At 62.3% G+C, this 26,666-nt stretch overlaps 1 protein-coding gene across 1 annotated transcript; it reads left to right on the forward strand.

Moving 5' to 3' along the window:
- The first annotated feature begins 961 nt into the window (after positions 1-961).
- Positions 962-26,563, forward strand: GIGYF1 (GRB10 interacting GYF protein 1). The gene is given in 29 exon segments (XM_075124057.1): positions 962-1,022; positions 9,488-9,662; positions 10,071-10,127; positions 10,242-10,321; positions 10,718-10,847; positions 12,256-12,351; positions 12,654-12,765; positions 12,980-13,088; positions 13,182-13,229; positions 13,620-13,788; positions 13,790-13,831; positions 14,151-14,372; positions 14,913-15,036; positions 15,145-15,191; positions 15,193-15,340; positions 16,004-16,149; positions 16,623-16,782; positions 18,039-18,205; positions 18,702-18,817; positions 19,193-19,297; positions 19,543-19,643; positions 19,722-19,804; positions 20,523-20,651; positions 21,059-21,214; positions 21,542-21,693; positions 21,892-22,049; positions 22,265-22,428; positions 22,508-22,649; positions 23,075-26,563. Coding segments are annotated over 26 exon segments (3,114 nt in total). The 5' UTR covers positions 962-1,022; positions 9,488-9,662; positions 10,071-10,127; positions 10,242-10,286; the 3' UTR covers positions 23,128-26,563.
- Positions 26,564-26,666: the final 103 nt, after the last annotated feature.

Genomic DNA, 26,666 nt, shown 5'->3' on the forward strand with positions numbered 1-26,666 from the left:
TGGCATCATGGGGGGCCACGAGGGGTTATTGCGGCCGGAGGAACAGCTCAATTCCCTGACATTATGGAGTGACACTATGACATCACAGGGCCGTGCGAGGACATCATCTGCTGATGTAATGGCCTTGCTGCCTGACACAATGGCAACACCAGAGATGGTGACATCACAGGGCCAGGCAATGACACAACAGTGTGGGACGGTGACGTCACGGGACCACGTGGTGACATCACAGGGCCAAGCGATGACGCCACAGTGCAGCGCAGTGATGTCACAGACCCAGGCGGTGACGTCACAGGACGAGGCGCTGACAGAACGGTGCGTCAGCGGGCCAGGCTGACATCCCAGGTCCTGGCGATGACACAACAGTGACATCACAGGGCCGGGGGGTGACATCACAGTGTGACAATGGCCCCACCAGGCTAGGCGGTGACGTCATCCGGCTGGGGCCGGGACGTTGTGGTCTCGCGCACCCAAGGAGGCGCGAACCACCATTTTGTGTGCGTGTGGTGGGGGGAGGTGTCACGTGACCCGAGCCCCCTGTGAGGAGCGGGCGGGACAGGCGGCTCGCGCGCGAGGGCCGTGCCCCGTCACGTGATGCTAGCGGCGCGGGTGAGGGGGCCGCCCCACGCGCTGGGGCGCAGGCGCGCGCCGCGTCCGGGGCGGCGGTTGGGGTTGGGAGGGCGGCCCCGCCCCCTCCTGCCGCAGCCTCGCTTTGGGGACGCGCGCGCGCCTGCATCACGCGAGCCGGGCGGCGGTTTCCTTCCCCCCCGTCACGTGACACCCCGTCCCTCCCCCCCCCCCCTCCCCCCGCTCGCGGCCTCCCTCCGCGGTCCCCGGGCTCCCCCGTCACGTGACGCGGCGCAGCGCCGCCATCTTGGTACAAACACAAACAAGCGGCGAGAGGAGGAGGCGGCGGCGGCGGCGGCGGAAGCGGCGAGAGACCCGGAGCCTCCCCCCGCGGCCAGGGCCCCCCCCGGCCCCGCCCCCCGCCAGGCCCCGCCCCCCCCGAGCCGGGCGCCGCGGTGAGACCCGGGGTGTCCCCCCGCCCCTCCCCCCACCCGCGGGACCCCCCCCCCCGGGCCTGGGCCCCGCCCCCCCCGGGCCCCGCAGCCATGGAGATTCCGGGGGGGGGGCGCCCCATTTTCCCAACAGCCCCTCCCCCTCCCTGCCCGGCCCTGAGGGGGGGAGCCCCCCCCCAGCTTCCCTCCCCGCCCCCCCCTCCCAGAAACGCCTCCCGCCCCCCCTCCCGGCTATGGGGGGGCTCTGCTCCCTATGTGCCCCCCCGGGGCAGAATCCCAGCCCCCTTCCCATGCAGGGCCCGGGGGGGGGAGTGTGGGGACCCCCCCTCCCCCCCATCCTCACACTGAACCCTCCCCCCTGGGCGGGTGCGGGGGGGGAGCAGGGGGCGAGTCGCTGGCTGGCGGGGGGGGTGGTTTGGGCACATGCAGCCCCCCCCCCCCCCCCCGCTCGGGGCAAAAGTGCCGGGGAGGGGGGTTGTTCTGCCCAGGAGCCCCCTTTTCTCCCGCCCTGCCCCCGCGTGCTGTGCCCGTCCCCTCCCCCTCCCTGGATAAGGCCCCCCCCCCCCCCCCGTGGGTTTTGTCTGGTCACCCCACTTGCCTGAGCGGCTGCACGAACCGGGGGCTGGGAGACGGGCTGGGTGCGGGCGCCTCTGCAGCCCCCTTGTTTCTTGCTGTCCAGCCCCCCCACCCCCTTCCCGGGCTGCGGCCGCCGGGTCGTTCTCTAGCTACCCCCGGGCCGGGGGGGGCGGGGGCCCCCACATCCCGGGGGGAGGGTGTGGGCTGGGTCGTCGGGAGCTCTCTGCCCCTCTGGTGCAGCTGCTGGGCCGGCCTCGGCCTTTCTGACTCGATGTGTCTCCTTGAAACTGGGTGAATTTCTGGGCCCCCCCACATTGTGCCGGGGGCCGCACAGACACCCCCCTGCCCGATTGAGAGCGGGGGGTCCCCGTTGTGCCGGGGGCCGCACAGACACCCCCCTGCCCGATTGAGAGCGGGGGGTCCCCGTTGTGCCGGGGGCCGCACAGACACCCCCCTGCCCGATTGAGAGCGGGGGGTCCCCGTTGTGCCGGGGGCCGCACAGACACCCCCCTGCCTGATTGAGAGCGGGGGGTCCCCATTGTGCCGGGGGCCGCACAGACACCCCCGACGGGCCACTGGTGTGGGTGCTGTGGGAGGGAATGAAAGATGGCAAAGAAGCGTCCGTCTGTCCGTGTGGACGGGGGCAGGTGAGCGGTCGTTCTTGGCGGGGAAAGTCACGTTGGAAATAAGGGGTACGTTTCTGACAGGGCGGGTAACAAACCGTTGGGACGACGGACCCGGGATTGGGCGGGTTCCCCGTCAGCAAGGGCGGTTTTCCTAAAAGCCCTGCTCCAGGGCAGTTCTCTGCCTTGGGTGTGCAGCGGCTCGGACTAGATGTTTGCAATGGTCCCTCATGCCTTTGTCCATCTAGCTACGCCCACCACGCCAGCGGCGGGGGCGGGCAGCCTCCGTGCCACGGTGGTGCTCGATAACGGGGGGAAACTGAGGCAGGGTGATGGGAAAGCGGTCACGCAATTGGTGATGGCAGCGCTGCCGGGGAGCGAACCCAGGGGTCCTGAGTCCCAGTGCAGTCCTGCTGCTTCCTCTGAGCCGGGCGCTGTACAAATCTGTGCCAGAAGAGTCCTGAGGTCCGGTTGGTTTGAAAGGCAGATGAAGTCCTGGCCGGTGTGAAGTCTTGTGCTCACGCCGCCTTTGCTGCCGTCGCGTCTGTTTGTCTCCTAGTAACGCACGGTCAAGGGGGCGGGGGGTAACCACCAGACCCCAGTGGGGCAGCTGAAAACTGCCAGCCTAAGAGAGTAACTGTGGTCTGCTAGGTCTGTTCCCTCTCTGTGCAGCCGGGGGAATCGAGACATGGCCCCCAGGAGTCTGCACCAGTGCCGGGGTTGGACCTTCGCGCTCGGTCTCCCAGCTCCGGGAGCCCCATTTTAGTGTTGTCATCTCGCTGCCCTCAGAGAGGCCGCAAATTTTTAAATCCAAGTCGGGGCTGGGCTCAGGCTTATCCAAGAGATGGTTCAGAGGTGACTTGATCCCGGGCTCTAATGTGGGGAGAAATCTTTCCAAGGGGACAAATTCAGACTAAAACCAAGTTGTGGGTTTGCACCGGGGAGGGAAATTTAACCCACTGGAGCAACTGACCCAGTGACCCACCTCCTGGAGTCTGAATCAGGATCGGGGGTGTCTTTTTAAAAGATACGCTCCGCGTCTCAAAAGCAGAAATTGGGGGTTCGGTGCAGGATTCCTGGGGTGAATGTTCTCTGATCCATGCTATGCGGCCGGTTGGATGAGACAAAGTAATGACCCCTTCCAGCTTTAAGATATCTGAAAGTTCATCTGTCCGCGATGCTTTGTGGAGTTGGAGTGAGGTGCGTCTGTTATAACTGCGTCCGTGAGTTAGCTCTGGTGGTGGAAATGTGTTGTAATAAGTCTTTATTCAGAGGGTCCTGCTCTTGGTCCTAGGTACTCCCTTGCGCAAGGTGCTGTACAAACACCAAGTAGTAGATGGTCTCTGCTTTGAGAGCAGACAGACGTAGGCAGAGTCAACAAAGTGATGCCTGAAAATGTCCTGGTACTGCCACAGTGGGGTGGGTTTGGTTACGGGGGAGGGAGCTGGATGGGGCAGGTGTGGGGGGAAGCGGAGATGGGATAAAGTGAAGGTTGTGTTTGGAGCACAGGTATGGATATGACTGAGGTCTATAAAATCATAACTGGTGCAGAGAAAGTAAAGAAGGACGTGTTATTTACTCCTCATAACACAAGAACTAGGGAAAAAGAAACGGAGGACTTGTGGCACCTTAGAGACGAACAAGTTTATTTGAGCATAAGCTTTCATGGGCTACAGCCCACTTCATCGGGGTCACCCAATTAAATGAATAGTCAGCAGGTTTAAAACAAAAGGAAGTATTTTTTCACACAACGACCAGTCAACCTGTGGAACTCCTCGCCAGAGGATGTTGTGAAGGCCAAGACTATAACAGGGTTCAAAAAAGAACTAGATAAGTTCCTGGAGGACAGGTCGATCAGTGGCTATTAGCCAGGATGGGCGGGGATGGTGTCCCTAGCCTCTGTTTGCCAGGAGCTGGGAATGGGTGACAAGGGACGGATCACTGGATGATTCCCTGTTCTGTCCATTCCCTCTGGGGCACCTGGCACTGGATACTGGGCTAGACGGACCTTTGGTCTGACCCAGTCTGGCTGTTCTTATGAATGCTTGTGTGAACTGAGCGTTTGAGTTGGGCTAGGGATACAGATCGGTGTTAAGGCTTGTTATTTCTTTTAAATGTGCCGAGAGGGTCGTGCGCTATTATTAATAGGCTTGGAAGGTTAGATTTCTATTATAAATAGCAGAATTGTCTATTTCACGGGACGCACGCAACCCATGGGAAAAATATTTCCATGGATAATGAACATTTCCAGACCAGCAAAGTCAGAATAATGCAGCTTCAGAACTTATCCTTAAATCAAACTAAGAAGTTTTCAAGCAGCATTTTTCTTACTTTGTCCCTGAATTTCAATTATCCATGGAAATATTTTTTCCAGGGGTTGGGTGTTTCCTGTGAAATTGACGTCTGTTTTGACGTGTGGCGTTAACGATGTTTTTTAATGGTTCTAAAGCTTTAACTTTTTGAATCTCCCTCTGCGGTAATTAAATGATGACTGACTGGCCCCTCTGAATTTCCTGCAAATGTGAACAGTTAAATCGATAAAACCACAGCATTTTGCACAACTGTGCAAATTGAAATTGAGAATCAAACTAATGCTTAAAAATAAACCATCCATCAAAATTATTTAAAAAAATCCAAGCCTGTGTATTAACTACTGTGTATATTTGAATGTGTATCTGCTTTCCCAGAACCTATTCCAATCTGTGCTCTTCGTCTGTACCGTTTGCTGTTTGTATAGGTTTAGCAGAATTCAAGTTTTACTTTATTTTTTAATTTTGATGGATAATATTGATTTTTATATTAGGGCATTGTAAAATATTTTTATTGTTTTTAATTCACAGTTGAGGGGAAATTATTAAATCGTTATTTAATGACAGTAGATGTTGAGATTCAAAAAGTTAGAGGTTTCTAACCGTTAGAACACATTGTTGACGTTGTGTGTCAAAACAGACAAATTCTCATAAGGTTTCAAGCAGCATTTTTCTTACTTTGCCACTCTGTACATTTCTGTTATCAGTGGAAATACTTTTTTCCTCGGGTTTGCGTGTGTCTGGTGAAATGGATGTTTACCAACATTTACTGATAAAAATCCAATCCTTCCAAGCTCACGTACATAGAACACGGAGTCAGGGTTGTTTTTAGATTTGCGCTTTAACTTTAAAGAGCTGCCGGTAGCTTAGAGGTTAGGCAGCCTTTAGGTCTTGCTAGACTTGGGATCGCTACCTGGTTTGTGTGGCCACCTCGGACATTTTTACTAAAACTCTGCTCAAGCAGAAATTAATTCTCCGGGCAGCGTCACCCAGGTGGTCAGACTAAATCAGTGAGATTCCAGCTGAGGCTCGTGAGCTGCAAGTGGCTTTTTAATGAGTCTCCTCTTTGCAGCATGTGATTGATTAATAATTATATCACATCAGGATTCTTTTACTGTGTTGTTGTTCAAAGGTAGTTGATAAAATAATACTTGGTCATGCTCATTTGCTGTGAGAATAATGTGTAAAAATGATTTCCCTGTCATACTGGTTAAATATGAACCTCCAGCACTGTAGTAAATGAAATTATATGGTCGCACTGCTGTGGCTCGTTTGGGTAATGTGGCTCACTAATTTGGCTCCTGAGGTCTGAGGACAGGAGAACCTCGGCATTACGAATGACTCGGGGAATGGAGGTTGTTCGTAACTCTGAACAAAACGTTCCGATTGTTCTTAAAAGTTTACCACGGACCAGTGCCTTCATGCAGCTTTGAAACTTTAGTGCGCAGAAGAAAAATTCCGCTTTTAACCATCTTAATTTAAATGAAACAAGCGCACAATTTCCTTACGTTGTCAAATCTGCTTTTAAACTTCCCCTGTATTTTTTTAGTAGTTTAACACAGAACTGTCCTGTATTTGCCTTTTATTTGGGGTCTCTGCTACTGCCTGATTGTGTACTTCCAGTTCCAAACGAGGTGTGTGGTTGACCTGTTGGTTCGTAACTCCAAGTTTCTCCTGTATCTCTGGGCTAGATGATTCCAAAGCCGGCCGAGTTGGTTGTGATCTACGAATCTGCTGCATAATAGAGCCCTGGTCTTGTACCACTGTGCCGGATGTAGTGCAAACAACCAAAAGACAGCCCCTGTCCCAAAGAGCTTGCAGTGGAAGGATAAGACAAGAGATAGCAGGTACATGGAAACAACGGGACAGTGTTGGAACAGCGCCATTGAGGGTTTTTTGGTAAGCGTCATGACCAAAGAGAGCTTCAAGGTGGGCGTGAGGGGGCTGTGGTAGAAAAGGTGAAGAGGCTCCTTTGGAAGTTGAACCAGTGAGCAATGGAGGCTGATGGGACGCGCCAGGCTGAGCGTCAGCGAGCTGACGGGTTGCAGGGGATCGGACCGGAAAGGAAAGACACGTAGCCGATGTTTCACGCCACGGAGAAACGGGAGCCGGTGAAGGGATGCAGAGAGAGAGACCGGGCTGTGGGGATGGAGAGGGAAGGCCGGGTGCTGGAGGTGCTCTTCCTTGAACTGCCCACATCAGGCTGCTGGATGCAGCCACGACAAAAACATTGTGCCGGGAAAACTCCCAATCAAAGTAGTGTAAGACAGTAGCCAGCTACCCTCTGGTAGCTCTTGAGACATGCCCACTGGGCTGTTGCTGATGGGAGTGACCTATGAATATTTACCAAGGCCTGGGGTGGGGGGCAGGGGTGACAAGGTGAGTGAGATAGTGTCTTTGATTGGACTTTCTTTTATCGGATCAACTTTGGGCCGGGAAGGAAACCGGAGAGTCTGAGCTCAATCTGAGTTTTGGGGTAGATCGTTGCACAAAAGTGGTTAACCCACGTTGTGGGAGACCACTTAAAATGGAGTGGGGGATTAAGGGTTAGCCAGCGGCAGGGGGTGCGAGAAATTGAAATTGAGCCATAAAACCCGTGTCTGAGGTTATGAGTTTTTAGTGTCAAATTCATAACTCCACTCAAGTGCCCGGGCATGCCTTCCGAAGGGGACCGGGCTGTCAGACGTGGGGTGATGGCTGGCTGGTGGTGCCCTTTCTCGTGTTTTGCTGTGAGTTCATTGGAGAGCGTAGTCTGGTTTCACCCACGTAGTTGTGACTGGGGCATTTGACGTCTCCATGAATTTAAGGCAGCTGGTAAATGTCAAAGATTCCCCAAAAGCCACCTGGTGATTTTTGGGGACTGAATGTTTGGTTTTTTTTTTGTTTTGTTTTGTTTTTTTTTCTGGGGGCAGGTTTCAGACTTGAGACATGGGCATGGGGGTGGGAATTGGAGCACTGAGGCACTGATCCCCTGAAAATCAGACAAGTCGGGGGGCCCAAAATCGTCGCTCGCTTTTCACAACCTCAGCTGTATATTTTGTAGCTTGTCCCGAGATGGAGAGGGGGACATACTGGGTTGGGGTGGGGAGGCAGGACTCCTGGGTTCTATTCCCAGCTCTGGGAGGGGAGTGGGGGCTGGTGGGTCAGAACAGGAGGTGCTGGGAGCCAGGACTCCTGGGTTCTCTCTCCAGCTGTGGGATGGGAGTGGGGTCTAGTGGTTGGAGCTGGGGAGGGATGACGGGGGTATCTATCTTCACGTTTTGTAGAAGGAGCTGGTTCAACCTCTCACTGGGACAAGTTTCTGGGGACTGTATCACAGATAACGTCAGGGACTGGGGCCCCGATCATGCCAGGTCTCTGCCCCCAGGAGATTACAATCTTTTTGTTAAACTTGTGTAAATGTCAGAGGGGGCTTTCGGGGCTGGATGAGCTGGAGCTGAACACGGGTAACTTCAGTGTGCCTGGGAGAATATCTTCCTGGAAAGAGTCAGACCGCCGCTCGCTTTGGGTTGACAAGTCTGAAATCTCGCTGGGGAAATGAAGTTGATACAACTTGGATGGTCTGATACGGCTTAGCGGTCACTGGGAACACAGCGTAGCGTGGAGCGAGCTCAGCACGGTGATCTGCTTTATTCGCATCTTAGCCAGACGTGGATCGGAAATTGGCCTCCTGGCCAGGATCCGATTCTCATGAATGCCCCTGCTGTGGGATTATTTCTGTGTCCTCCGAGCCAATCAAATCCCCGTGAGGCCGGGCGCTGCCCAGACACAGGCTGAGAGACAGGCCCTGCCCTAGCTGAGATCAGGGCCCCGTCGTGCCGGGCGCTGCCCAGACACACGGCAAGAGACAGGCCCTGTCCCCAGTCAAAGGAGGCAAAGGCAGGATTCTTATCTCTGTTTCATAGCTGCCCCGATATTGGCCTGGCGGCTCTGCGTGGTGCCGGGGTGGGGCCCCTCGCTGAGGTCTCGCATACGCCTGGCTGTGATACAAACCCCCAGCTGGTAACACTCCCCACAGGCCTGCGGTTGGGAGGGGTGCCCGGGCTGGAAATGCTGCGGCAGTTTCCTGTCAGGTTCTAGCTCCGGGGTCTTTGCCTCCGAAAGGCCTCGGCCGAAGGGCCGGGAAACTGCTGTTTGTGAGTGATGGAGCGAAGTGTAGTTGGAGCAGGGATGCTGGGAGCCAGGACTCCTGGGTTCTCTCCCCGGCTTGGGGAGGGCAGTGGGGACTGGTGGGCTAGAGCAGGGGGGGCTGGGGGCCAGGACTTCTGGGTTCTCTCCCCGGGTCTGCCTAAGCGCCCCATGGTTTGGCGTTTGTCCGTTAGCTCTCGACGGTGGCCCTGCCAGAGGATTGGCCGCTCTGCTCTTTGTGGTTTCCCACAATCTTGACATGGGTGTTATGCAACCTTCTCTTTCTCCCCCCAACACCTTCCCGCCTCTGGCTGGGCTGCCTGGCCTGCAGCCGTTCCGGCCCAGGCCCAGCTGGGTCTCTGCTGGCACCAGGGGCAGGCTGACGTGGAACCTGTCAGGCTTCAGATGGTATTCTGGCCCCAAAGAGCCTGTGGATCTCCCTGCCACATGCTGATGCGGGTGCTCAGAGTCAGGAGTCCTGGGTTCTAGTCCCAGCTCTGGTTTGGGGTCTGGTGGGTTAGAGCGGGGGCGTGGAGGGTCAGGACTCCTGGGTTCTATCCCTGGCTCTGGTGGCTTAGAGTAGGGGGTCCTGGGTTCCCTTTGCCTTACATCCTGCATAAAGGACAGTGCAATGGAAGCTCTATGTTCTTGTGCCCTCCAGTGGCTGTGATGGGAATTGTTCCACTGTGTGTCCTATGCCCTTTACTGGAGAATTACCTCCACCCCACATGCTGGGGGCTACGCTCTGCAGGATACAGGGGTCTGAAGCCAGTGGTGGGCCCCCCCGAATCCATCACCGTGTGGACTAACGCTTCCCCTCTTTCCCCAGCAGCTCTTCCCAATGTGAATCCGGCTTCCGATTCTGTCGTGGGGGGAGAACGGCCCAAAAGCCTCATCAGCCCCCTTGCTCCACAAGCGACCCGGAGAGACGGGTGCCCACAGATCCCCCACCCCTTCCTCTCGGAAATCCCCCAGCGCGCTCGGACCAGCAAGCCGCTGCCGTCTTGGTGAGAAACGCTTCGGGTGTGGAGGGAGAGAACCCAGGAGTCCTGGCTCCCAGCTCCCCTGCTGTAATCACGTAGACCATGGAGCTGGTTCCTGGGGGAGGCATATGGAAGCTTTGAGGGGTGGGGGGATAGGCTAGAATTATTTATCTCTTAGGTAATGGTAGATATCTGAAATGGACCGGTGTTTTGGAGAGCGGCCAAGAGCCGCCCCTACCTTTTCCCATCCAGAACTCCCCCTCGGGGGCGGGGGGGCCTCACCCCTTCTTAGCCCCCCACCCGCAGCTGATCTGCACTGGGAAGGCCTGGGTAGGGGGAGACAGTGGGATGGGGGAAATGTGAAATGAGGAGTGGGGGGATAGTCCTTGATCCTAACCCTGCCCCCCCTTGGGTTCTGTCTTCTGGCTGCAGGTTCGCTGCCGTGGGCCCAGCCTCCCACGGTGAGGGGCGTGGGGCTGTAGCCAGCAGGTAAGGAAGGGGGATGGGGGGCTGTGAGAGGTTGGGGTGGGGGGGCAGGGAGCCCAGAGTGATGGGATGGGGGCGCCCGCCTTTCATCGCCCGGTTTCCTTCCTCGCTGTGCAGGTCATAGGACAACAGAAGCTAAACTCAACGCACACACAGAGGGCGATGGCCGCCGAGACGCTCAATTTTGGACCGGAATGGTGAGCACAGGGAACTGGGGATCGGGGGAGCTGGGGGGCAGGGCCCAGGGAGAGCCACAAACACTGGTTGTGCCTTAACTTCGGGGCAAATAAGTTGATAATGCACCCACTAGACCCTGTTCCCCAAACTGGGAGAGAACCCAGGAGTCCTGGCTCCCAGCTCCCCCTACTCTAACCCACCAGCCCCCACTCCCCTCCCAGAGCCAGGCAGAGAACCCAGGAGTCCTGGCTTCCATCTCCCCCTGCTCTAACTCATTCTAAGTTAACCCTAAAGCCCTGCTTGAAGGCTCCTAGCTGGCCAGACGCCCTTATGGCCTCGCTCTGTGTACGCAGCCATGTGCGTGTGGAGCCTGGCCCGGCCCTGTCGCTGACTGTCTGTCTGTCCCGCCCCCCCAGGCTCCGCGCGCTGTCCAGTGGGGGGAGCGTGGCTTCCCCCCCGCCCTCTCCTGCCATGCCAAAGTACAAGCTCGCTGAGTATCGCTACGGCAGAGAAGAGATGCTAGCACTTTATGTCAAAGAGAACAAGGTGCGTGTGTGCCCGGCTGGTGGGGGGCTACCGGGGCTGGGATTGTGAAAGGGCTTTGTAAACCCCCCTCCCCCCCCGGCCTCCCCTGCCTTTAAGGTGCCAGCCAAGGCAGGTAGCCAAAGCCCAGTCCATGCCAAATAAATGTGGAGGCTCCAGCCTGGCAGTGGGGAGCACAGGCCACTGGTTGCACAGAGATGGGAGATCCCCCTGCAGCTTCTGCCCCCCCCGGGACACTGACTCAGTGGTGAGGTTGCACCCAAACCTGACACGGCGCACGGACCGGGACGGCCCCAGAAACACCCCAGGGCCCTGCCCCTCCGGGCCAGCTGCGGGCAGGCAGGCTCAGCAAGGCAGGAGCCGAGTGTGGAGGGATCCAGGTGGGGGTTGAGAGGGTTCTGTGTGGGGCAGTCTGGGTGCAGGTGGCTCAGTGGGGGATCCGTGTGTGGGGGTATCTGGGTGCACAGGGGCTTGTGGGTGCTCTGGTAATGGGACTCTGCAGGGGGGTGCAGGTGAAGGTAGTTGGGGCTCAACGGAGGGGGGGTCCAGGAGTGGGGGGTTTAGTGGGGGTTCAGATAGTGGGGGAGTGGGGCTCGTCGGGGGCAGGTTTCTGAGTGCAGGGGGCTGGTGAGGCTCAGTGGGTTTGGGGATGACGGGGGATGGGCAGAAGGGGAAGCAGCTCCCTGTACAGGGATCCTTCCTCCTGCAGCTGAGGAGCGATGGGTGCAGGAAGTGGGGGGTGGGGAGTTTGCAGAGCTTCCTGCAGCCAGGGGAGAAATCTGGGGTGGGTCTGACCTGGCGCCAGAAGCCGTGCAGGGAAAGAGGAAGTCCCGTCCTCCCCAGCCCAGCTGGGAGGAGCAGCTGAGCTGGCGCAGGGTAGGAGCTAGCAGCCAGGTACTCCCAGTCCTGCCCCCGCCCCACAGTGATTTGCCTCTCTGCCGCCTGCCCTGGGCCCCCCGAAACATACTGTTGGGGGGGGGTCACATGACCACTCTTGTGTCTTCCCTTTGCTTCCTTCTGCGGGGAATCAAAGAACTCCGCGGAGGACAGAAATTCTGCACATGCGCAGTGGCGCCAAATTCCCCTAGGCGTAAAACAAACCATGGCCGGCCCATGGCATGTCAGGTGACCAGGGGGCAGGGTTCTGGCTGCCCAATGGGGTGACCCCTAATCGGTTGGGATAAGGGCTGTTGGGGTCCGAGTTCAGATCATCCACAGGGCAAGCCTGGTGTGACTCTGGGGCTCCCCTTCGAGATTCACTGGGGGGTGTGCGCCCCAAGTGAAAGCCCTGGCTTTGGGGGTGGGGGAGGCCACCAGAGAGGGGTTGACCCTGCTGTTTTTGCAGGGGGGGGGGCAGGGGAGGTTTGCTCCCAGCCGCACCCCCCCAGCTGCTCTCTCCATCCCCGCCCAGGTCCCAGAGGAGCTCCAGGATAAGGAATTCGCTGCCATTCTCCAGGAAGAGCCGCTGCAGCCGCTGGCCCTGGTCCCACTAACGGAGGAGGAGCAGGTAGAGGGGCGGGGGGAGCACCTTGGGGACACCCTCTGCTTGTGCCAGGGGCTGCACAGACCACCCCCCCAACAGAGATCGGGGGGGGTCTGCAGAGACAAGGGAACCCCTTACGACCGAGATCCCCAGGGGCAGTCCTGGGGATGGGACATGGGGCCTTTTCCCTCTTGGGGCGCCGGCTCCCATCCACCCCACTGGCTGGCTCGGGGGGGGCGGGGAACAGGGCAGGGGTCTGGCCCCCCGATCTGCCAGGCTGGAGTGATGTCTGGGTGCTAACCCCCCGCCCCCCGGCTCTGTTACAGAGGAATTTCTCCATGTCTGTGAACAGCATGGCGGTGCTGAGGCTGATGGGAAAAGGAGGCGGAGTCGCTCCCACTGGAGTCTCCCGGGGGAGGGGCAGTACCCGGAGCCGAGGTATCTAGGGGGAGAATTGGGGGTCTGGGCACCAGGATCTGGTGGGGGGGATGGGGATGCGGGGATAATGGGATCCGACAAAGGGGGGCCCATGCCCTGGGGGTGCATGGGGACCGGTGGGGGCTGTTCCTGGCGGGACCCTGGGAGTGGGGCAGGGCTGGCCCAGGGAAGCCCCCCGTTGGCAGGCCGGGGTCTCAGCGCTCTCTCCCCGCAGGCCGGGGCCGAGGCGAGAGCGGGTTTTACCAAAGAAGTCCGGAGGAACCGGAGGGGGCGTTTGGGCGCGGGGCCCGGGAGATCCACCGCAGCCAAAGCTGGGATGACAGGTGAGTGCGGTGGGGGGGGGGGGGGCGCGGGCTTGGGGGGCCCGTGGGGATTAGGGGGCCAGGCTCTGACCTCTCCCCTTCTCTCTCCGGCAGGGGCGAGCGGCGGTTCGAGAAGCCAACCCGGCGGGATGGAAGTAGGTGGTTCCTGGTTGCCTGGCTGGGGGGGGCTGTAACAGCCCGGTCTGTCTGGGGGGGACACCCTGGGGGACCCGAGGGACTGGACCGAGGGGGGGGGGCTGTCTGTCGGGGATCCTACAGAGATATTCACAGGAAGAGGGGGTCCCCACAGTCATACCTGAGAATTGGGGGGGGCCATCTACTGGGAACACCCAGACACCTTGAGGAAGAGGGGGCTCTGTCCCCCACAGGGAGCTACCCTTCTTCCAGGTGCTCTACTGGGGGGGAGAGGCTCCCCCTTTCCTTAGCAGCTGCCCTGTAGGCGGGGCTGACCCCCTGGTGGTTGGGATGTGGGGGGGGACATGTGACTCGGGCCCCCCCACTGATTGCCTCTCCCCCTCCGCCCCCCCCCAGCCCGGCTCCCTTCGAGGAGGGGGCCCTGCCCCCCCGCAAGGACTATGCCCGCTCGGACAGCAACAACTGGCGGACGCTGCGGGAGGAGCAGGAGGAGGAGGAAGAGGTGGGGGGGGGTGCCGGGCCCACCCCCGCTGGGGCGGCCGCTGGGGGCAGCTGGCGGCTGAGCGGGGGCCCGGCGCGAGAGCGAGCGCTGGCGTCGGCCAGCCCAGGTGAGGCCTGCTGGGGAAGCTGCCCGGGGGGGGGGGGGGGGGGATGGACTCTGGGGATTGTGGGTGGGGCAGGCTGGGGGGGGGGCCTGTGGGGGACCCCACCCATGATGGGGTGGTAGGAGGGGCCATAGGGACAGGCTGGGGGCGGGGCCTGTGGGGGACCCCACCCATGATGGGTGGTAGGAGGGGCCATAGGACAGTCTGGGGGCAGGGCATGGGAGGTCCTGTCCCTGTTCTGAGGTTTTGGGTGGGGCTGGGAGCACCCCTCGTGGCAGCCCAGCTCCCCCCTGCTGAGCGAGTAACCCCCCGCCCCCCGCAGACGGCGCCCCCCCGCTCGGCCGGCTGGCGGGAGCATCCCGAGGGCCGGCGGCGCAAGTTCGACTTCGACTTCCGGGAGCGGGAGGAGGACCGGGGCGGGCGGCGGCACCGGGGCAGTGACAGCTTCGAGGACGACAAGGACGGGCTGCCCGAGTGGTGCATGGACGACGAGGACGAGGAGATGGGCACCTTCGACTCCTCCGGCGCCTTCATGCCCCTCAAGGTACCGGGCGGGGGGGACCCAGGAGTCCTGGCTCCCAGCCCCGCTGCTCTAACCCACCAGACCCCACTCCCCTCCCGGAGCCGGGGAGAGAACCCAGCCCCCCTGCTCTAACCCACCAGACCCCACTCCCCTCCCGGAGCCGGGGAGAGAACCCAGCCCCCCTGCTCTAACCCACCAGACCCCACTCCCCTCCCGGAGCCGGGGAGAGAACCCAGGAGTCCTGGCTCCCAGCCCCCCTGCTCTAACCCACCAGACCCCACTCCCCTCCCGGAGCCAGGGAGAGAACCCAGGAGTCCTGGCTCCCAGCCCCGCTGCTCTAACCCACCAGCCCCCACTCCCCTCCCGGAGCCGGGGAGAGAACCCAGGAGTCCTGCCCCTGAGCCCTGTCCTTTGGGGTAGCTCCTGCTGTCGGTTGGGCTGGGGAGTGGGCAGAACGGTGATCAGATTGACATGATTTGGGGTGGGATGCTTCCCCACCGCTATGTGCTTGGGGGTCCTGGCTTGACCTCTGACCCCTGAACCCCTCCTCCTCTCTGACAGAAGAGCCCCAAGGAGCCAATCCCTGAGGAGCAGGTGTTCGACTTCCATCCGTTGCAGGAAGATGAGGAGAGGTCGGAGGGGAAGGAGGACGCGGAGCCTGGCTCGAAGGAGGCCCCTGAGAAAGGTAAGGGGGGCTCGTGGGGGGGACCCCACTCCACCTGGCTGTGAGGGGGTCGGGGGGTTCGGGGCAGCCCCCCAGGTGGTAACCCGTTCTCTCTTTCTGTCTCTCCAGAGGCCCGGAAGGATCCCTCGACGGCCCCGGAGGAGAAGCGATGTTCCCCCGCCCGGCGCCCCCTGGCTGTCGGGCCCCCCCTTTGCTGCTACTGTTGCCACTGCCACTAGTGAATGTGAGAGCACCCTGCTGGGGGGCTCGGACCCCGCCGCGCCCCTTGGCACCTGCGACAAGGAGCCAAAGCCTGCTGCGGAAGGTACCAAGTGGGCGGGGGGATGGGGGTGGGTTCCCCCGCTGGTGGCCTGAGCCTATTAGACTTGGTACGATCCTGCCCCCACAGGCGTGGGCTGGTGGTGGTTTTCTCCCCCATCCCAGAATGCATTTCTTCCTTGAGGGCCAAGGGGGCCAAGACATTTTCACAGCTAGTGTCTTCATTGTCCCCTTTGGAAGTGGGCGCTGCTGGAGTCTGCTGAGAGCCTGGCAGAAAAGATCCCGGCCCCACTCAATGGGACGTTCACTCTGGAACCTACTGATGGTCCAGGCCTCTCCTGCTAACCTCAGTGGAAACCATCCACCTACCTTAACACCCCCTTGCAATGCTTCTCGAGAGCTAAAACGCTGCCTGAGCCTGCTGAGAGCCTGAAACAATAGCTTCCTATGCGTCTTAATGAAGGGTGTTCACTCTGAAACCTACTAACGTCTCATCTCAGTCCTGCTGATTTTAGCAGAGACTGTCCGACTGCCTGTCTGCGGCGAGCCTGAAATGACAGCTCCCAGAGCCATCATGAAGGCTACCAAGGCTGGGTCGTGGCCTATCTTAGGACCCCTCTAAAAACAGGGGGTGGCATTATGGAGGGGGGGGGGTGGGGGAAGGGGTAATGGATCCATGTAGTGACCCCTTCCCTCCCTCCTTCCCCAGGGGACCCAGGCGTCCTGGGCCTCCCGTCTCAGCTCAGCCCGGGCGCGGTCTCCACCCTCCCCGCCCCTTCCTCCACCCCCAATGCTGCTACTGAGTTCTCCATCGGGGACACCGAGGACGAAGATGGGATGAAACATCTTCAGCAGGTGAGTGGGGGAGCCCGGACACCTGGGTTCTCTCCCCGGCTCTGGAAGGGGAGCAGGGGCTGGTGGGTTAGAGCAGAGGGAGGGGGGGCTGGGAGCCCGGACTCCTGGGTTCTTTCCCTGGCTCTGGGAGGGGAGCAGGGGATGGTGGGTTAGAGCAGAGGGAGGGGGGGCTGGGAGCCAGGAATCCTGGGTTCTCCCCCCGACTCTGGGAGGGGAGCAGGGGCTGGTGGGTTAGAGCAGGGGGGGCTGGCAGCCAGGACTCCTGCGTTCTCTCCTCCCCCCCCCCCCCCCCCCCCCCCCCCCCCCCCCCCCCCCACTCCTGGTCTGTGCTGTGGGGAAGAGAGAGGAACCCTCCTGCCCCCAGCTCAAGGTGATGTCTGTGCTGCTCCCAATCTGCCCTCCCCGCTGCCCTGCTGTGCCCCCGGGTTTGGGGGTGGCCAGGGCCTGGTCTCACCTCAGTCCCCCCTCCCCAGGAAGCCGAGAAGATGGTTGCCGCGCTCCAGGAGAGCTCCATGGACGAGGAGCGCTTCACCCAGGCCATCCAGGAGCCTCGCAACACGGCTGCCGCCCTGCCCCTCTCCCACGAGGCCGCCATGAAGTGGTTCTACAAGGACCCCCAGGGGGAGATCCAAGGTGTGGGGGGGTCACAGCAGGGAGTTCCTCTGGGGTTCCTGTCCCCGGAGCTGCAAGATGCCCCCTGCCCCTTCTCGATTCCGTACGGCAGCGGGGCAGCTGATTCCTGGCCAGGAACTCCCTGTCTGCCCCCTGGCAGTGCTGCTGTTAACCAGCCGCCCCGCCCCAGAGGTGGCCGCATCTCGGCGCTGGGCGAGGGTCCCCGGGTCACCAGCCGCCCCGCCCCAGAGGTGGCCGCATCTCGGCGCTGGGCGAGGGTCCCCGGGTCACCAGCCGCCCCGCCCCAGAGGTGGCCGCATCTCAGCGCCAGGCGAGGGGTCCCTGTCTCACCAGCCGCCCTGCCCCAGAGGTGGCCGCCTCTCGGCGCCGGGCGAGGGGTCCCTGTGTCACCCGCCGCCCTGCCCCAGAGGTGGCCGCATCTCGGCGCCAGGCAAGGGGTCCCTGTGTCACCCGCCGCCCTGCCCCAGAGGTGGCCGCATCTCGGCGCCAGGCAAGGGGTCCCTGTGTCACCCGCCGCCCCGCCCCAGAGGTGGCCGCATCTCAGCGCCAGGCGAGGGGTCCCTGTCTCACCAGCCGCCCTGCCCCAGAGGTGGCCGCCTCTCGGCGCCGGGCGAGGGGTCCCTGTGTCACCCGCCGCCCTGCCCCAGAGGTGGCCGCATCTCGGCGCCAGGCAAGGGGTCCCTGTGTCACCCGCCGCCCTGCCCCAGAGGTGGCCGCCTCTCGGCGCCGGGCGAGGGGTCCCTGTGTCACCCGCCGCCCTGCCCCAGAGGTGGCCGCATCTCGGCGCCAGGCAAGGGGTCCCTGTGTCACCCGCCGCCCTGCCCCGGAGGTGGCCGCGTCTCGGTGCCAGGCAAGGGGTCCCTGTCTCACCAGCCGCCCTGCCCCGGAGGTGGCCGCATCTCGGCGCCGGGCGAGGGGTCCCTGTGTCACCAGCCGCCCCGCCCCAGAGGTGGCCGCATCTCAGCGCCGGGCGAGGGGTCCCTGTCTCACCCGCCGCCCTGCCCCGGAGGTGGCCGCATCTCGGCGCCGGGCGAGGGGTCCCTGTGTCACCCGCCGCCCTGCCCCGGAGGTGGCTGCATCTCGGCGCCGGGCGAGGGGTCCCTGTCTCACCAGCCGCCCCGCCCCGGAAGTGGCCGCATCTCGGCGCCAGGCAAGGGGTCCCTGTCTCACCAGCCGCCCCGCCCTGGAGGTGGCCGCATCTCGGCGCCGGGCGAGGGGTCCCTGCATAAGCATCCTTGTTTCTCTGCTCCCCGCAGGGCCCTTCACCACGCAGGAGATGGCGGAGTGGTTCCAGGCCGGCTATTTCACCATGTCGCTGCTGGTGAAGCGAGGCTGTGACGAGGGCTTCCAGCCGCTGGGCGAGGTGATCAAGATGTGGGGAAGAGTGCCTTTCGCTCCGGGCCCGTCGCCGCCCCCGCTGCTGGTGAGCCGAGCCCCCCGGGACGGGGTCCGCCCCCTGTCCCCGAACCAGCCCGGGGCCAGGCTCGCCTGGGGGGACCCCCCAGCTCCCCGAAAGCCCAGCCTGCCGCTCTCGGCAGCCGCCCACCCTGAATCCCAGAGCCGCCTCCAGCCCCCAGGCCAGGCGGGGAGAACCTGTTCGGCCCAGCCCCGGGGGGGACCCGAATCGGTTTGTCCTGCAAGGCCAGGGAGATGGGGAGCGACTGGTGCCGTGTAAACCGAAACATACCCAGCTCCTCTCCGCAGCCAAGGGTGGCAGGGTGTCTCCTTCGGCCCCCCATCTACCTTTTGGGGGGCCCCCCAGCTCTTTATTTTGCCCCCCACAATCCTTAGTTAGCGTCCAATGGCCGGAGGTTGAAGCGAGATGTCCCGGAGTCACAGGCCCCTGAGATCAGAGCCCCCCCACCCCGCATCCAGGTCTGAAACTGGCCCCACAGCCTGTCTCTGCCGCTTGCCCCCAGGGGAACTTGGACCAGGAGCGGCTGAAGAAGCAGCAGGAGCTGGCCGCGGCCGCCCTCTACCACCAGCTTCAGCATCAGCAGTTCCTGCAGCTCGTCAACAGGTACCTGCCAGACAGGTACGGTCCCGGCGCCTCGGAGGGGCTGGGCGCGGGGCGGTCCCCTGTCCCCTCCTGCTGTGGGCTGGGCGCGGAGCGGTCCCCGTCACCATCCCCCGTCCCCTCCTGCCGCGGGCTGGACGCGGGTCCGTCCCCCGTCCGTCCCCTCCTGCCGCGGGCTGGACGCGGGGCCGTCCCCCGTCCGTCCCCTCCTGCCGCGGGCTGGGCGCGGGACGCGGGTCCGTTCCCCCGTCACCGTCCCCTCCTGCCGCGGGCGGGGCCCGGGGCCGTCCCCCCCGTCACCGTCCCCCTCCTGCCGCGGGCGGGGCGCGGGTCCGGGACTGAGGGGCCCTGGCGGGGGCCGGCCATGACTCCCCGGCCGCTCTCGTCCCGCAGGCCGCAGTTTGCCCAGTGCGCGCTGCAGCAGAAGCTGGCGGCCGGGGACCTGACCCAGCAGCAGCTCACGGCTTTCCTGCAGCAGCTGCAGGCTCTGAAACCCCGGTGAGTGACCCCCCTGGCCCCCCACTTCCCCGCACTCCGACTCCCACTCTCCTGCTGCCATCTGGGGGGTGGAGAGGGGGACTTGCACATTGTCTGACTGGCCAGGACTCCTGGGTTCTCCCTGGCTCTAGTAGCTGCCTTACCCCACAGGAGAGGCCCTGGGGGTGGCGGAGGCTCTCTCTCCTCCCGGGGGCGCTGTGGGGGGGCGAGCTCAGCGCTGAGCAGGGGCCCCCCTTGCCTTGCAGAGCTGGGGAGCAGAACCTGATCCCGGCGATGAACCGATCCATGTCCGTGCCAGACACAGGGTCCCTGTGGGACACGCATACCTCAGCCTCACAGCCCGCAGGTAAGGGGGGCGGCGCAGCTCCGGGGGGCTCCAGCGGGGGGCGCCGCACCGGGCCTGACGCTCCCGCCTCTCCCGCAGGCGGTGAGGCCAGTCTATGGGATATACCAATTACTTCTTCAACTCAGGGTCCAATCCTAGAACAACTGCAACTGCAACAGAAAGTAAGTGCCGGGCCCCAGGACGCCTGGGTTCTCTGAGAGGGCAGTGGGGCCTGGTGGGTTAGAGCAGGGGGGCGGGGAGCCCGGACTCCTGGGTTCTCGCCCCGGCTCTGGGAGGGGAGTGGGGGCTGGGGCGTTAGAGCAGGGGGGCCTGGGAGCCAGGACTCCTGGGTTCTCGCCCCGGCTCTGGGAGGGGAGCGGGGGCTGGGGCGTTAGAGCAGGGGGGCCTGGGAGCTAGGACTCCTGGGTTCTCGCCCCGGCTCTGGGAGGGGAGTGGGGGCTGGGGCATTAGAGCAGGGGGGCCTGGGAGCTAGGACTCCTGGGTTCTCGCCCCGGCTCTGGGAGGGGAGCAGGGGCTGGGGGGTTAGAGCAGGGGGGGCTGGGAGCCAGGACTCCTGGGTTCTCTCCCCGGCTCTGGGAGGGGAGTGGGGGCTGGGGCATTAGAGCAGGGGGGCCTGGGAGCTAGGACTCCTGGGTTCTCGCCCCGGCTCTGGGAGGGGAGCAGGGGCTGGGGGGTTAGAGCAGGGGGGGCTGGGAGCCAGGACTCCTGGGTTCTCTCCCCGGCTCTGGGAGGGGTTACAGCAGCGGGGTTGGCTGCCGTTCGGCAGAGGGGCTACGTGGGATCTCAGCGCTGCCCGAGTCCCTGGCAGCTGGGTGGGTGGCGTGGGGGGCTCTCTGCCAGCCGGGGCCCCCTGACCCGCCCTGCCCCCCGGTGCCGCAGCTCCAGGAGCGGCGCGATGCGGAGCTCAGGGCTAAGCGGGAGGAGGAGGAACGCAAGCGGCGCGAAGAGAAGCGGCGCCAGGAGGAGCAGAAGCGGCGCGAGGAGGAGGAGCTGTATCGGCGCAAACAGGTCAAGGCCCCCCTGACCCCCACGGACCCCCGCCCCGCCTCCTCTCCCCGGCTCTGGGGCAGGACTCCTGGGTTCTCTCCCCGGCTCTGACAGGGGAATGGGGCCTGGTGGGTTAGAGCGGGGCGGGGGGCTCGGAGCCTGGACTCCTGGGTTCTTTCTCCTTTAGCGCGCCTTTGGGCCTCAGTTTACCCTTGTGTTTTAGGGGCCCTGATCTGCTCCCCAGAGGGGTTGTGGGGCTCCCATGAAAGGTAGAGACCCCGGGTGTCTGAGGGGGGCCATTGCCCCCTCCCCCCCAGGGTCCCCAGATCCCCACTTTGTTCTCCTGGGGGCGGCCGTGGGTCACGAACCGCCGCTCTGGGCTGGGGGGGCTCTGGGCCGTCCCCCGGTAACGCCCCTGCTCCCCGCAGTGCCGGCAGCAGGAGCTGGTGCTGAAGCTGCTGCAGGCGCAGAGCGTGGCGCCCTGGGGGGGCCTGGCCAAGCCCCCCGGGGGCATGAAGGCCCTGCTGGAGCTGCAGGAGAGCGAGCGGCAGCTGCAGAAGCAGCAGCGGGTGCAGCAGAGAGCGGTGAGTGGCCCCCGCCCCTGTGATCCAGCCAGGCCCCGCCCCCAGCCAGGCCCCGCCCCTGTGATCTGCCCTGGCCCCGCCCCCAGCCAGGCCACACCCCCAGGCTCTGCCCTGGCCTTGCCCCGGCCATGTCCTGCCCCAAGCCAGGCTTGGCGCCACCCCGCGCCACCCAGGAGAAGTGTCCCATCCCCTCTGCAACCAGCCGCCCTGCCCCAGAGGTGGCTGCGTCTCGGGGCCGGGCGAGGGGTCCCCGGGTCACCTGCCGCCCCGCCCCAGAGGTGGGCGCGTCCCAGCCCCGGTTGCGGTGACCTGGCTTTCCCTTCCCAGCACGGGGGGCTCGGCATGAACAGCCCCTCGCAGTGGGGCGCCGACTCCAGCCAGCTGTGGAGCAGCCATGAGAAGAGCAGCCCGTGGGACGAGGGCGTCAAGAATGTGAGGAGCCTGGGCCTGAAGAGCAGCCGCAGCAGCCCCTCCCTCGGGTGAGCCCATGGGCTGGGGGCGGGGCAGGGGCTGTGGGTCGGGAGTGAGGGGCACCGCCGGGGGGGACTGGGCTGGCAGGGACTGCGGGTCGGGAGTGAGGGGCACCGGAAGAGCTGGGGGGGCAGGGGCTGCGGGGCGGGCAGGAGGGGCACAGGGATGGGCCTGTGGCTCTCTCTGACACCCCTCCCCCCCCACAGGGACAGCTACGGGGGGCCGGGCCGGCAGAGCCGGAAGAAGACGGACGAGGAGGAGAAGCTGCTCAAGCTGCTGCAGGGGATCCACAAGCCCCAGGACGGCTTCACACAGTGGTGCGAGCAGATGCTGCACGTCCTGAACAGCTGCAGCAACCTCGACGGTACGCCGGCACCCGGACGCCTGGCTTCCTTGTGCCCCTGAGGGGTGCTGGGAGCCTTCTGCCTCAGTTTCCCTGCATTCTGCCTCAGTTTCCCCACTCCCTGCCTGTTTTCCGCAGCTCGCAGGCCTCTCCTCGGCCTTGTGGGTGGGTGCTTGGGGAGGGGGGGGCGACGGGGGCTGGCTCTCTTTGACCCCCCCCACCTTCCCCCCCTGCAGTCCCCACGGTGGTGGCGTTCCTGAAGGAGGTGGAGTCCCCCTACGACGTGCACGACTTCATCCGCTCCTACCTGGGCGACACCCCGGAAGCCAAAGAGTTTGCCAAGCAGTTCCTGGAGCGCCGCGCCAAGCAGAAAGCCAGCCAGCAACGCCAGCAGCAGCAGGTAGGGGGCGCTCTCCCCTTGCTGGGGGGGAGGGGCAAGGGGCGGGGCGCCGCACTAATCCCTCCCCCCTTCCCACCAGGAAGCCTCCTGGCTCAGCTCCAGCAACCTGCCCTCCCCGTTCCCGGCCAACCACGGCACCAAACAGCCGCCCTTCGAGGGCAGCCAGCCGGTGAAGATCAAGAGGAGACCGGTCATGCTGCACGCTGACCCCAGCATCCTGGGTAGGGTGGGGCCTGGACGCCTGGGTTCTCTCCCCGGCTCTGGGAGGGGAGTGGGGGCTGGTGGGTGAGAGCAGGGGGGGCTGGGAGCCAGGACTCCTGGGTTCTCTCCCTGGCTTGGGAAGGGGGGTGGGGGCTGGTGGGTGAGAGCAGCGGGGGCTGGGAGCCAGGACTCCTGGGTTCTCTCCCTGGCTTGGGAAGGGGGGTGGGGGCTGGTGGGTGAGAGCAGGGGGGGCTGGGAGCCAGGACTCCTGGGTTCTCTCTCTGGCTTGGGAAGGGGGGTGGGGGCTGGTGGGTGAGAGCAGGGGGGGCTGGGAGCCAGGACTCCTGGGTTCTCTCCCCGGCTCTGGGAGGGGCGGGGGCCTGGTGGGTGAGAGCCGGGGGGGCTGCGCAGCCGATTAACCCTTCGTGCCCCGCTCTGCCCCCAGGCTATTCGCTGCACGGCCCGTCAGGCGAGGTGGAAAGCATTGACGACTACTGAGGTCTCGTAGCAATAGGAACTCTGCTGCCTTCTTAACCGATTCAGTCTTACCTGAATGTGCACTGCGAAAGGACGAGGCGGCCGTGCTGCGCCCTCCCCTTTCCTCCGCCCCGCCCCCTGGCGAGCGGGGGGCACTGGGGCTGGCGGGGGGGGTGGGGCGGCGCGCGCGCTCGGATCAGGGGGCGCCGGCGACCCGCCTTCGGACGAGGAGTATGTGTGAGCACTTCTTTCTCCAACACACGAAGCACCTTAAAATGCAACCCGCTGATGCACTTTATCGAGACTTTTTACAAAGAACTGATAAAAAAAAAAAGGAAAAAAATGGATTTTTTTGTTGATTCTGGAGGAAATTTTTATAAAGAAACTTTAAAAACAAAACAAAAATCGCTCTAGGAAACACTGTTATTTTCACACAGGACGAGGAGAGACGTGAAAATTCGAGAAGGGGAAAAGAGAAGATTTCATTTAAAAAAAACACAAAACAAAAAAACCCACAAAAATAGCAAAACTTGAAGAAATGCACTTACTGCCCGGCCCGCTTGTCGCGAGCTGGCCTGGTGTCTCGCGCTGCGGGGCCGGATGTAAATATCGCTATATACACAGCTTGACACGGGAGGTTTGCTCTCGCCATGTTCGTTTTTCTCTTTTTGGAAGAGACCTTGCGTTTTTTTTTGTTTGTTTCTTTTTTTGAAAGTTGCACAACCGTGAAACAACCGACTTGCCCCTCCCGTTGGTTCCCTCGTGGTGCCCGGGAGGAGTGGGGCAGAACGGCAACGCTAATGACGGCAGCCGACTCCGGTCCCTGGAGCCGGGTGCTCTTCCCGCGAGCTCCCGCCACTCACCTGGCTCAGGGCGAGCTTCTAACCGGCAAAGCTCTCCTGGCTTCCTGCCAGTTCCTGTCCCCTGTTACGGGCCGCCCGGACGCCTCGGAGCTCCCCTGTTACGGGCCGCCCGGACGCCTCGGAGCTCCCCTGTTACGGGCCGCCCGGACGCCTCGGAGCTCCCCCGTTACGGGCCGCCCGGACGCCTCGCCTCGCTTCCTGCAAGCTTCCAGGCCCTGCAACCTCCCTGCATCAAGCTCCGCCTCCCTGGCTGGATTTCTTCTACAAGCTCCGCCTCCCCAGCTGGATTTTTCCCCACAAGCTCCGCCCCATGAAGCCAGCCTCCCCTCTACCCCGCTGGGCATTACGCTGCCCAGCTGATAGGAAGATGATTTCTTCTGCCCATTGTTTTTTGGGGGGGTTGCGAGGCCCCTTTTTTTTTATTAAGCTCTCTGGGCATCTCGTTTATTTAGCCTTTCCCGCGCCCCGTTAGATGTGCGCCCCCATCCCAATGGCCCTTGGTTGGGGCAGGGGTTTGTTGGTTGGTTTGGTTTTCTTTTTGTTTTTTTTGTTTGTTTTTTGACGGAGGAGCATTTTTGTGCGTGCGGCGGCTGGGGGGGCTTGACCCCGCCCCACACTCATTGATGAATGTATCTTTGGACAAGAATTGGAAAGACGAAATCCGCCAGCCCCTCCCAGCACCCGGCTGGGGCTGCGGCTTAGACCCAAGTAAATAAAGCTCCGGTCACGCTCTCTCGAGGTAGAGAGAGAGAGAGAGATATTTTTTAAAAACGGAGACACAGTTGGGTTTTCTGTGACCGATCCCCACCCGGAGAGGTGAGACATTTCTCTCTCAATAATGCAGCTGTACAGATTTTGGAGGGGAGGGAGAAACTGTTGGTTCGTTTGTTTTCTCGTTTTTTATTTGGGCTTGAATATTTTTTTTTTTTTTTTTTTTAATTGCGCGTATGGATCTGTTGTTTCTTTGTTTACAGCCCGTCTCTGGGGCCTCGTGTCTCACGGGACGGTTGCCACTACACAGGGTACCTTTCAGAGTCGTTGAAATCTTCCCAAGGAGACGTTTTTATTTTATTCCCCCTTCCCCCCCCGCCCCTCACAAGTCATCCCGTTGGAAATCAGTGTGCGGGAGGAGGGACGTTCTCCCAGCCTTTGCGCGAGACGCCATGAAGCTTTTCCCCGTTTGCGGCGAGCCAGGAACCCCGCGTGGAAGACGTCCCGCCGAACGGCCAGACTTACAGTTTCTGACGGGTGTTCTTCCTCCCCCCGCCTCTGGATTGTTGGTGTTGTGTTGTTTTGTTTTTTTTCAAACCAGTGCAGCTTTTGGGGTTACCCCCCCCCCCAGCCCATTGGGTTTCCGTTTGTTTTTTAACGTTTGTGGTTTATGAATTTTTCAATCGACCAAATGGCAAAGACACTTGTTTTTTTTATTTTTGAGATGTATGTCGAAAGTTGGGGTTGGTTTCTTTTTTCTTTTTGGTCCGGGACCTCCTTGGTTTTGGTAGGCCCTACAACAAATACTGTGAGGTTCCATGGTTACTGTGTTAGCGGGAATAGGGGGTCACCCTGCCTCCTTCCCCCACCTCTCCTTCGCTCGGTCAATGGATCAAAGGACACAAGATTTGGATGTGACCTGATCTGGTTTTTCACCCCCTTTGCCCCCTTCAGTCAGTATTGGCCTGTAGTGGCCTCCGCGCGGTCAGCGTGCAATAGGCCGGCAAAGGATTTACCCCCCACCCCTGTTTGCTGTGTCACAGAGCCCCCGCGGCGCCGGGGGGGCGACTGAATCTCCACCTCGGGCCAGCGAGGGTCCCGGGGGGAACCAATGAGCTGATGGTTTCCCGGATCCGGCTGGGAGCACCCCTTGGGACACATGGGGCAGCGGGGGACAATCTGACGCCCCGGGATCTCCGGCTAACCTCAGTCCTGGGCCGCCCCCCTGGACTGGGCTCAGGTGGGGGGCGACCAGCTCTCACCGCGCCCCCGGTCGTGTTTGAATTTGCCACAAGAATGTATTCGGTGATTCGTCGCTCTCGGACCTTTCCAGCTAAGGGCTGTCTCCTTGGTTCGCTTCTCCCCCGGCTATCCAGCAGGGTGGGGGGGCATTTACACCCCCCCAACCCCCGAGCAATCTGACTCTACAGGGGTCGAGCTGAACCGTCTCCTCTGGCCCCACGGTGGAGACCGGCCGCCGGCAGGACGTTTTCTATCCACCGCGGGGGCGTTTCCCCAACCGCACGGGTTCCTGCAAAATTTGCCTTATCTCCACATTGGGTGTTTGGGGTTTTTTTCCGAAGAAAAGGGAAACTGAGGCCGGGGCAGTATTAGCCCGGTGGCCAGCCCCCGGGCCGGGCCGGACGTGGGTTTTCTATCTAGCAATAACGAACTGAACTCGGTCGCTTTCCACCCGCCGGGGGGGGGGGGCCGGGCGGCGAGCTGTGCCAACGTGCATCCGCCCGCTGGACTCGCGGGGACCCCCCCCCCGGGGATTTCTCAAGCCGCCCGGCGGGGTCAAGCCAGGGGGAGGAACCCCCTGGTTCTTGTGTGTGTGTCTCGCCCGCGTGGAATTAAAGTTTGTAGATATTCCCCGCCCCTGCCCCCGCGAGCCGGTCTCTTTCTTCTGCCGTCTCCACCCCCGGTTTGGGGGGGGTACAGAAACTTGGAGGGGTATTTAACCCCCCCCCCAAGAAAGGCGGGGGG

Source organism: Caretta caretta, chromosome 28, assembly GCF_965140235.1.
Source record: "Caretta caretta isolate rCarCar2 chromosome 28, rCarCar1.hap1, whole genome shotgun sequence".
NCBI lineage: Eukaryota > Metazoa > Chordata > Testudines > Cheloniidae > Caretta > Caretta caretta.